The sequence below is a fragment of the Dreissena polymorpha genome, chromosome 11, assembly GCF_020536995.1.
Source record: "Dreissena polymorpha isolate Duluth1 chromosome 11, UMN_Dpol_1.0, whole genome shotgun sequence".
Lineage (NCBI taxonomy): Eukaryota > Metazoa > Mollusca > Bivalvia > Myida > Dreissenidae > Dreissena > Dreissena polymorpha.
The window spans coordinates 56,243,816-56,256,212 of record NC_068365.1 but is presented as its reverse complement, the minus strand read 5'-3'; the positions used below and the strand labels follow the sequence as shown (position 1 = coordinate 56,256,212).

At 33.2% G+C, this 12,397-nt stretch overlaps 1 protein-coding gene across 1 annotated transcript in view; it reads left to right on the top strand.

The window, feature by feature from the left end:
- Positions 1-12,397, top strand: part of LOC127850936 (dystrophin-like) — a 245,613-nt gene that overhangs the window by 185,841 nt on the left and 47,375 nt on the right. The window contains exon 48 of the mRNA XM_052384337.1: positions 11,414-11,583. Coding sequence (XP_052240297.1) covers positions 11,414-11,583 — 170 coding nt within the window. The remainder of the gene's footprint in view (positions 1-11,413; positions 11,584-12,397) is intronic.

The window sequence follows — 12,397 nt, the reverse complement described above, 5'->3', positions numbered from 1 at the left end:
ATTGAATTTGAAAAAACGATTATTTCTGTACATTTGATGATTGCAACCATACAGTACTTCTGGCAGATATTGTTTATATTTTATCCTAGGCATTTTAATTCCAGATGTTGTTATAATCCCGGCCAGGCAACTAGCTTTTCAAAGCCTTAAAGGGATCTTTTCACGCTTTGGTAAATTGACAAAATTGAAAAAAGTTGTTTCAGATTCGTAAGTTTTCGTTTTAGTTATGATATTTGTGAGGAAACAGTAATACTGAACATTAACCATACTCTAATATAGCCATTATATGCATCTTTTGACGATTTTAAAACCTAAAAATTATAAAGCGTTGCAACGCGAAACGATTGAATAATTTGGAGAGTTCTGTTTTTGTCGTTAAATTTTGTGAAACTACGAAGATTGCTTATATAAGGTACAAAATACGTCATAAATGTGTACTCGGCGGAATAGCTCAGTAGGCTAAAGCATTTTTACTTCAGGACTGTGGCAGGACTCCAGGGGTCACTGGTTCGAAACCTGCTCCGGGCAATGTTCTTTTCCTTTTTTTAATTTTTTTCTTGATTTTTTACTGAAGCTTTTACGATCCAATGTTTACATTTATCAATATAAAGCATTTAATGAATAAGTTTAAAAAATGCCAAAATCTGTGAAAAGGCCCCTTTAAACAATCCAGTGCCATTAAAATTAGGGACAGCCTGTTACAATGTTCAGTTTGGTAATATTATTAAATTAAGGCATAACTTTGCCCTTGGAAATGAACTCAATTCAGAATGACCTCTCAAAATTAAACATACTGTATTGGAAATGTTAAAACTGAGCAGTGGTGTTGTAAAAATTTATATTATTTATCTTTTAAGAATCTTTAAGATACATATCACAGGCATGCCCATGGTTTTGGGTCAGTACTCTTTAGATGGGAAACAAAAACACTAAATATGGTTGACAGTGCCGGCAACAATTGTAAAAAGATATTTTCCATCCCTGACTGCCATTACTGACATGAAGTAATTTAACTGTAATATGTCTGGAAACAGTGTCAGTCACACTTTTCTAAATATTGATTTATTCATGCATATGTATATATATGTCATACAAGTACAGATCATACAACACATTTAATTTACAACATTTAATAATTGGAAAACAATTATTACAGGTTTTGGATCACAATGCATTGATATATCACATTTTGAATATCACAGTCAAAGTTAATCATTTAAATTCAGTTACAAGAAAATAGTAAGTGTATTTAGCAGAGATCTGAAATAACAAGTAGTTACAAGATGTTGAAATCAAGACATAATATATATACCACAGGATGTCTCATGAAAGGTTTGCAACTTATTTCCAATGGGGCCCTATAGATGGGTGGAAAATGTACAAAAATGGTGGCATTAATACACATACAAATATCATTAATTTAAACTTGAGACTATAGTCTTGAGATCAAATAGTAATTGGTATGTATTATTAGAGAGCATTAGTTACACAATGTATACTACTATCTTGTCATCACATTTAAATGTACATACAAATACTTTATTGATGACTTATTTGAACAACAGTAATATATATATATATATATATATATATATATAACAAACCAATCACATAAACATTAATTTAAACAATAAGACTACTAGTAACAAATAAAATCAGCATCTTCTTTCAATTTCAATCATATTGTCTGTGAGAGAAGTTTTCACTCTGTTTTCAAAATCATATTTATTATTTTGTAATGATTTTTACATCAGCAGGTAAACAGTTCCAGTCTTTGATCGTTTATAATTAAAAGTAGTGCTGGTAAAACCATTCACTTGAGGACATTGAGGTAAATCAAAGTTATCTTTACTATGTCTACTGTTATCACTATGTATATCAGACACTAAACTAATATTATTATACAAAAAAGGTCATGTTAGAAGGACATTTCTTGTTAACAATTTTATAAACATGGTTGAGTGTTATTTGCTTAACTCTGTTTTTAACATTTAACCAACCAATACTACTAAAATCTTTTACTTTCAAAGATGTTCTAGAGTCAAATCCATGAATAAATTTAACAACTTTATTCTGTACAACTTGTAGTCTATTTTTTAACTGTTTACTTATACCATTGTACTATGAAGAGCTAGCATAGTAAAAATGGCATTGAACCAATGAGTTACATAACAATTTTCTTAATTCCATATTTGAACAGTGGTTTTGTCTATACAAAAACAGGGTGTAGCTGCTATTACGCACAGCAGGCAACTTTTTTTGAAACATGAAAAAATTAAAATTGCTTCAACTTCGAAAAATGCATTAAAATGTTGACCCTGAAGGTGGTGAGGTGTAAGAAATCTGCATTTCATATTGACATGATCCTCAGGCAATGGATTCCAAAGGACATATCTTCCAATTATCAACTTTACTTCTTTCTATATAGACATGCAGACAGTATTATTGGAAAGAATTCCCATGGTTTGACTTGTGAATAAGTCAGTGTTACAATTTTAAATGTTTCTCTGTTCCATATTGTTTTAAAATTTAGTTCTTAGGTATAAAGATAATACAGTAAAATTTAGTTCTCTGACATTTAGATAAAAAAGTAAAATATCAAAAAAAATACAGACCAAAGTCTTATATTTTCTTACCTTATTATTTGTCTAGATATGCTTTAAATCTTACCACAGGCGTTATAGGATTTAAACAATTTCCAGGGGGGTACCCCGCACACACACCCTGTTTTTATGTAACATATTCGGGCCTACAGCTCAAAAAATGCTAGCTACGCCCCTGAAGAATCTTATTCTTGAGTTCACCTTTTTAATAATTTTATTAACAATAGATGTAGCAGAAAGATCAGTGTCGCATATTGAACCAAGGTGTTCAACAGATGATTGAGAAACAATAGTGTGATCATTACATTATACATTAAAATTATGAAGTTTAGATTTCCTTTTGGAACCAAACACTATACATTCAGTTTTTCCAAGGTGTAAAGACAGTTTGTTATCCACTAACCATTTAATACAATTTTCAAGTTCTTTACAAAAAACACTACTGATGATACTAGGATCTTTGTGAAAAAAAAGGATGACACTTTCATCAGCATAGAGAATAAGTTTACATAAATACAATAATAAAAAATCACTAATATCCTATATCAGTGTTAAGGCATTATGAAATGGAAATGGGTGTGACAAGCAACAAGAACCCTACACATTTACATCACAAAACATATGATATCTACAATTACTGGATATAATATATATGTTGAAAGTTAATATAAAGAGGGCAATACAAAAGAATGTACAAAAGTAGTAATAAAGACAAAACAAGCAGTTTACAATGTTAAGATTTATGCTGTTGTTGGCAATAAGAGAACAATTACCATTCTTAACTTTGAAATTTGCAAGTGTAAATACATGTATATAAATCAGAACACAAGAATTTGTTTCCCGGTCACTCTGAGCTATATAAGTGCCCAATGTTTACACTCAGTGAATTTGTAAAATCAACTTATATGTGCTAACTGTTTGTCCGAAAACTTAAACATTTCCTATAACTTTTGCAACATTGAATATAGCAACTTGGCATACATGTGTATCTCATGGAGCTGCACATTTTGAGTACTGAAAGGTCAAGATTATCCTTAAAGGTCAAATATACGGCTTCAAAGCGGCGCAATAGGGGGCATTATGTTTCTGACAAACATATCTCTTGTTTTTACATGAAAAACCACAGACATTGTTGGAATTTGCTACAAATAAGGCATTGTGTATACATTTTTAAACTCAATTTTCCACACAATGAAACAACTTTTTAAAAAGGCACCAACAAATGTTCCTCCATCCCCTTTGCACGCTAAACAAAGAATCAGTTTTTAGCTCCACTGGCTAAATTTGTTCAAATTATGCCCCTGGGTCAAATTTGACCCTGCCCCGGGGGTTACAAAATTGAAAATTGCTTATTTAAGGCCTATTTTGTGAAAACTTTTAAAATCTTCTTGTCCATAACCATTGGGTCTAGGGCTATCAAAGTTGGTATGTAGAGACATCTAATAGTCCTCTACCAAATTTGTTCAAATTATGCCCCTGGGGTCAAATTTGACACTGCCCCGGGGGTCACAAAATTAACATATGCGTATATAGGGTCTATTATGTGAAAACTTTACAAATCTCGTCCATAACCATTGGGCATATTGCTACCAAATACGGTACGTAGTGGCATCTTATAGTCCTCTACCAAGTTTGTTCAAATTATGCCCCTGGGGTCAAGTTTGACCCTGTCCCGAGGGTCACAAAATTTAATATATGCTTATAAAGTGCTTATTTTGTGAAAACTTAAAAAATCTTTTGTCCATATCTATTGGGCCTAGGGCTACCAAATTTGGTATGTAGTGACATCTCATAGTCCTCTACCAAGTTTGTTCAAAGTATGCCCCTGGGGTCAAGTTTGACCCTGCCCCAAGGGTCACAAAATAGAACATATGCTTATATACGGCCTATTTTGTGAAAACTTTAAAAACTTTTTGTCCATAACTGTATGGCATAGGGCTACCAAATTTAGTATGAAGTGACATGTAATAGTTCTCTTCTTAGTTTGTTCAAATAACGCCCCTGGGTCAAATTTGAAACTTCCCCAGGGGTCACAAAATTGAATATAAGCTTATAAAGTGCTTATTTTGTGAAAACTTCAAATATATTCTTGTCCGTAGCCATTGGACCTAGGGCTACCAAATTTGGTATGTAATGACATCTTATAGTCCTCTACCAAGTTTGTTCAAATTATGCGCCTTGAGTCAAGTTTGACCCTGCGTCGAGGGTCACAACATTGAACATATGCTTATATACAATGTATGGCCTATTTTGTGAAAACTTTAAAAACTTCTTGTCCATAACTGTATGGCATAGGGCTACCAAATTTGGAATGTAGTGACATGTAATAGTTCTCTTCTTAGTTTGTTCAAATAATGCCCCTGGGGTCAAATTTGAAACTGCTCCGGGGGTCACAAAATTGAATGCTTATAAAGTGCTTATTTTGTGAAAACTTCAAATATATTCTTGTCCATAACCATCCGGCCTAGGGCTATCGAATTTGGTATGTAGTGACATCTTATAGTCCTCTACCAAATTTGTTTGAATTTTATCCCTGGGGTCAAATCTGACCATGCCCCAGGGGTCACAAAGTTGAACATATGCTTATATAATACCTTTTTTGTGAAAACTTAAAAGAAAATTCTTGTCCATAACCATTAGGCCTAGGGCTACACAATTTGGTATGTAGTGACATTGTATAGTCCTCTACTTAGTATTTTCAAATTATGCCCCAGGGGTCAAATTTGACCCTGCCCTGGGGGCCACAAAATCGATTATATGCTAATATAGTGCCTATTTTGTGAAAACTTTAAATATCTTCTTGTCCTTAAATATAAGGCATAGGGCTACCAAATTTGGTATGTAGTGACATCTTATAGTTTTCTACCTAGTTTGTTCAAATTTTGCCCCTTGGGTCAAATTTAACCCTGCCCGGGGGGTCACAAAACTGAACATACGCTTATATGGGGCCTATTTTGTGAAAACTTTAAAAATCTTTTTGTTCATAACCATTGGGCCTAGGGCTACCAAATTTGGTATGTAGTGGCATCTAATATACCTCTACCAAACTTTTTCAAATAATATCTCTGGGGTCAACTTTGACCCTGCCCGGGGGTCACAAAATTGAATAAACGCTTATAAAGCGCCTATTTTGTGAAATCTTAAAAATCTTCTTGTCGAAAACCATTCGGACTACGGCTAACAAATTTGACCCTGACCCGCGGTCACAAAATTGAACATTATATACGCTTATATCTTGCTTATTTTGTGAAAACTGTTAACATATTCTTATCCTTAACTTTAGGACCTAGGGCTACCAACTTTTTTATGTAGTGAGGTATAGTAGTCCTCTACAAAGTTTGCTCAAATTATGCGTCTGGGGTTAAATTTGGCCCAGCCCAGGGGTCACAAAAGTGTGCATGTGCTTAAATAGGGCCTATATTTAAGTATTTGCACATGCCGAGAATATTTATTTCAGCCTTTTTTCCAGCAGTGGAGCGATACAGGGCCATCGTGGCCCTCTTGTTTATAAGAATATGTCAAAATGGGCAAAAGTCAGGGACAATACTGTCTAAATGCCCTTTTAACAACTCTGGTGACATGCGGCTGTAGTATATTTTCTCTGTAAATTTACAGCCAAACACAAAATGTCATCATCATAAATGTATACCGGGTAGCTTACATGTATATAAATATGATACGAGGTCTTATACAAATTAACCTTGATATTTATGAAAAACACCATCTCCCTGTAAAGTGTAAAGAGAGAAGGCATTTATTCACCAGTAACATTATGTTCAGTACTGGTAAATTGCAAGCAACGAACATGAAAAATTCAGTTCCCAATTCATCGAGCTTTTAAAAAGTTCAACTTTGCTTAAGTAATAATGCATCAATGTTGATTCTAAAGAAAAAGAGTAATCATTTATGCCTAAACTGTTCTGCTGTCCAGAAGCAAGGACGTCATACACAAGCTTTACAACATTTATAGTTTTAGTTACTAAACAATCTAAAATGAATGTCCATTCTAAGTTTGCTGTCTTATTCTTCCCTCAAATCATACATGTTTCTTGAATAATTGAATGTTCATGTCCATGGATCACAATGTATATTGTAACAAACATTATTTTGAATTATCTTTCACAGTTATATATTTAATATTAGGTTAATTTTGGGATACAATAAAGGAAATATTAACATTTGTCTCAAAATGAATCATCCTCTGAAGCCCCCGATGGGATTCAAACCCATACCTCTTTCCTCTGGAGAGGAAAGTATTCTATCTTAAAATACAAGGGCATGTAAGAGGAAAACTAGCAATTTCAAAGGGACATTTTCACAAATTAGACATGTATTGAAGTTTGTTATTAAATACTTTAAATTGATAAGTAAACATTTTAGCAAAATAACTCAATAAAAAAAAGAAAAAAAGAAAGGAAATCTCCCTTAACTGGGCTCGATCCACTGACCCTTGGAGTAAAAGCTTAAACAGATGGGCCATCAGTGCTCCCATATAGTCAGTGGTTTATTTTATACTTTATTAATATATAAGCAATCCTTGTAATGTCACAAAATCTAACTATACCATAAGAACTCCCCAAATTATTTTTGTCATTATAAACTCTATGCTATATTGATAAATGCAAACATTGAATCTAAAAAGCTGCAATAAAAAAAGAATACAATTGAATAAAAATATAAAAGTAACCCTCAAATGGGCTCGAACGGGTGTGACCCCTTATGTACCATTCCCTTTATGTACCAGTCCCTTTATGTACCATTTTGAGACTTTATTTTCTTGCTATCAGAAAAGTTTTGACAATTGGGAAAAAAAAGTTAAATAAAACTGATTAACTTAGTAACTCAGTTCTTACTAAGTAAAATATTGCTGAATTATATGTTATATCTATTTTGTTATTGCAATTCATAATGTAATGTTAAGAACCAAAAAAAAGTTAAATAAAACTCAGTAACTTAGTAACTCAGTTCTTACTAAGTAAAATATTGCTAAATTATATGTTAAATATAAAAATGTAGCAATCTAAGTTACATGTACAAAATTTAAAAAAAAAATCTCAATTAGAATTATAATTGAAATTTTGTTCACATTCATATTTTTTTTATTTCCAATAGCAAATATAAAATGATAAACTAAAATGAAATGAACCTTATGCAATGGTTACAGTATCTCTAATGAAGAATTATGACACTGTCTGGTGCTCAACAGCTCTAAATTCCTCACCTATGCCAGGTGTGAAATGTCATGTTTTTTTAGTAAACATCCCAAACCAAATGGGTCCTTCTTCACAAGTGACACATTCCTCAAATAATTAGAGTAGACCAATTAACAACAACATTTATACTTTTATACTTTTATTTAATTTTACATAACAACAACATAGTCCAGCACATAATTTCATAATACATTTTCTAAATCAAATCATAATTTTTTATTGGTATTCTGTTATATTGTAATTTTAATACATATATAAATACTTAATACATAAAAGTAGCACATGAAAAGCAAAGAGCATTTATCATTCAAATCTTTAGAGTTTTTTTTCATTTATTGGCAAACAGTACAAATACAAGCATACATCATAGTACACAAAATAACAAATGAAAAGTTCATAAAATAAGGGCGTTTATTTTATTTTTTCTTTAAACAACAGTACAAATACAAACATACATCATAGCACATCCTTTGATGACACCACCAGTTATTTTTTTTGTAAACATGATTAAAGAAGGATTTTATTTTTCACAGTTTGAAAATTAAGGTCATTCTCTAAACATTATTAAAAAAGGAAATAATTTTATTTTTTAAAGTTTGAAAATGAAGGTCATTCTCTCTTCTCTTCAAAGTATCACATTTCAACTATACAATAGGAAATACAAACATTTTAGTTAGACTTAGTCAGGATAAGATAGTGACAAATGGATTTGTATAATATACTTTAATTTCAGGTAAGAATATGAATCATTTATTACTACTGGGGCTAATAAATTATACTAAGACAGTCACTGACACACAAGCTGGCATAAAATATAATCTATGGCAATATATTAGTCTAAATTCATCAATAATATGTCACAAAATACATTTCATTATTAACACACCTTCATATTAAACCCTATATTATTTATCTCTCTATATTATATATATGGTACATAAAGGGTCAGATAGTGGTACATAAAGGGGTGGTACATAAGGGGACTGGTACATAAAGGGTGACATCCGGCTCGAACCATTGACCCCATGGAGTAAAAGTCTACCGTTTGGATCAATCGGCCATCCATGCTCATACAATGAGTGATGTGTTTCATACTTTATCAAGTTTATGTAAGCAATCCTCGTATCTCACAAAATATAACAAAAACAGTCGATTTAATTTTTAAATTTACTTGATGTCAATATTATAAGTACTCCTATCAGTATGTCAGTAATGGCATCTTTAAATTTTAACAAGTTTTTTAGTACGTTGTGGGAATTCACAGATCTACATTAAATTAGTACTTAAAGAATGTAATCTTGAAAAAGACGAGCTAAAACACACATTTCAATTTTTCCTCTTTACGAGGGGGCCTCCATCTTGTTTTCTAAAGTAGTTCCAAATCCAATATGACGGCCGCCTACGTACATCAGAGAGACGGTGTGGTGTAGCCCACTGTCCGATGCGTTCAGATTGGTGGTATTAATGGTCATAGTATACATTGTTAATGGTTTCTTGCAATTAATTATCATTTATTATAATGGCGATGGTGACATTGCATAGATCAACTCCATGGCAGCTGGATACAGGTTATTTGAGAGGTCAGGGAGTCAGAGTCAGCCATTTTCACATATTTGCATGTTAAGGTTTGGGCATTCAACTTATGTATCATTCTGGGAAAACTGGGCTTAACGTGTTGTATCAGATTACCCTGTGCAGTCTGCCTCAACTGGATTTTTATTATGTCCCCCACTATAGTAGTGGGGGACATATTGTTTTTGCCCTGTCTGTTGGTCTGTTGGTCTGTCTGTTTGCGCCAACTTTAACATTTTGCAATTATTTTTGCTATATTGAAGATAGCAACTTCATATTTGGCATGCATGTGTATCTCATGAAGCTGCACATTTTGAGTGGTGAAAGGTCAAGGTCAAGGTCATCCTTCAAGGTCAGAGGTCAAATATATGTGGCCAAAATCGCTCATTTTATGAATACTTTTGCAATATTGAAGATAGCAACTTGATATTTGGCATGCATGTGTATCTCATGGAGCTGCACATTTTGAGTGGTGAAAGGTCAAGGTCAAGGTCATGCTTCAAGGTCAGAGGTCAATTATATGTGGCCAAAATCGCTCATTTTATGAATACTTTTGCAATATTGAAGATAGCAACTTGATATTTGGCATGCATGTGCATCTCATGGAGCTGCTCATTTTGAGTGGTGAAAGGTCAAGGTCATCCTTCAAGGTCAGAGGTCAAATATATGTGGCCCAAATCGCTTATTTTATGAATACTTTTGCAATATTGAAGATAGCAACTTGATATTTGGCATGCATGTGTATCTCATGGAGCTGCACATTTTGAGTGGTGAAAGGTCAAGGTCAAGGTCATCCTTCACAAGGTCAAGGTCATCCTACAATGTCAAACATCATATAGGGGGACATTGTGTTTCACAAACACATCTTGTTTTGAAGAGACTTTCCTTAGAAATCTTTTTAATAAAAGGGAAACGTGTCAGGAATGATTATCCTGTGCTGACTGCAAATGCTAATCTGGTTCTATACTTAACGCCATGTATTTATCCCAGTTTTTTCAGCTGTTGGCTGTTGTAGAAGCATAGTCACAGACTAAAGTATTTTAATGTTTGGCTTAATCTTTTCTATGATGTTTCTATGTATGTCTTAAGAACAAAGTAAATTTACTATTTGGAATGAGTTTTATTCTAACCTTAGTACCAAGAATAGTTAAAAAAGCTCAGCTTTTCTGCCTAACAGAAATCAAGTATTAATTTAAAGGTGAAACCATAAAATTACAGTAACATTGTTTTACCTCAAATCAAGCTTGTGAGACACAAAGTAAAAAGAATAAATTCATATTTAACATCTTTGCTTATCCATTGTTGTCTGTTTGTGTTTATTTGTGTAATGCAGCTGGGACTTTTTGTTTATTCGGAATGTTTCACTGTCATTATGTGGGTGATTTGATACCTTATTTAAGACAGGAGGAAACTGTTCATCCTTTATACACTTGCCATTCAGACACAATTGTCTTGTATCCATATCCACCTTCCAGACATACACATGAAGTATTGAAACTATTGTATTACATACCCCCCTCCCACACACACACCTGTCTGACAGTGGGATATGTGAATGGACTGCCCTTCAGTTCTTATGAATGTTATGCTGGTCCTTTTTTTATAAGAAACAAACACTGACAGTTGATATGAAATGATAAAGACCATAAATTGATAGAAATAATGTGAAATCGTGTAAAGCAAAGCGAAAATGGCTATATTCAACCAGCATAAAACCAGAACAACTGCAAGTAACTCGCAGTCTGTTAAGGTTTAATGCTGTTTGCTGCTCATCAATACCTTAGGGTTGAAAAAGAAGCCTTTAAAACTTGAATATATTATGGTCTTACATTTTATTTAATTTTTGAACAGATCACAAACGTGTAAAATTGCGCATGAGAGTGATAAAGGGTTAGGTTTCTCATAATATCTATTGTTATGTTCTATATTTCTGTTCATAGATTGGAAAGCAGCCTGTGCACACTGCACAGGCTAATCATGGACAACATTTTATGCACATGCATTATGCCTCTTTTCTTTTCTCAGGACCTGCAAGCGGAGGTAGACAGCCACCAGGCCACATATGACTCCCTGAACTCTGCTGGGAACCAGCTGGCCCAAAGAATGGTGGGAACCGACATCCAGCAGCTACACAAGCGCCTTGAGGAGATGAACCAGCGCTGGCTCAGCCTCATGACCAAATCTATGCAAATTAGGTAAGCCACCATGCAAAATTGGTGAAGCGTTAAGCAATTTATGACCAAATTTGGTAAATCACTCAGCATCTATAGACAAACTCTTTTGCAAAGCGTCTTCTAGTCATATTTGCTTTTGGGTGCTTTGGATGGTTTGGCGTTCTGTTGCAGCCTCAAGTACTTGAATTTTGATTCCTTAAAAGCTTCATTGAATGAAACCTCATTGCTAACTTCTCTTTCAGATTAAAATCACCTAGGCCATTAAGATACAGTCATACAATTTTAGTTATAGAAGTAATTAAATTGTAAACAATTTTAATCGCTAACATTCAATATGAAGACAACTGCATTTATTCTATTGGCCCTTCTTTCACATGATATTTATTGGGATCTTTGAGGCTGATGTGATTGCAGATTCCAGCTCTTAAAGCCATTTAATGATTTAGTAAATGGATATAAAGTGCACTGGTAAAGCACTGTTACGAAAAGCTCAACATTCATTGCAACTTTAATCAATGCATGTAAACAATTAAATTAAGTCCAAGTGATTGATTCTGCACTTGGTTTTTGTGCAAATCTGTCACTGTACCCAAGCGTTGTTAATGTCACTTTGTTTCTGTGTTGAGGAACAGAATAATTCATAAGATATTTCAATGGTACTTGGAGAACTGATCCCCAGAGTGCATTTTCTAATGATTAAGTAATTAAGAAGAAAATAAGGTTCATTTTGAATGTGATTCAATGATCTTTGGAAGGCAGTTTTTCTGTTGTAACAAATACTGTCTCCTATTTGTGATGAATTATTAACAAATTTGATGCAACACTTGACATAGTG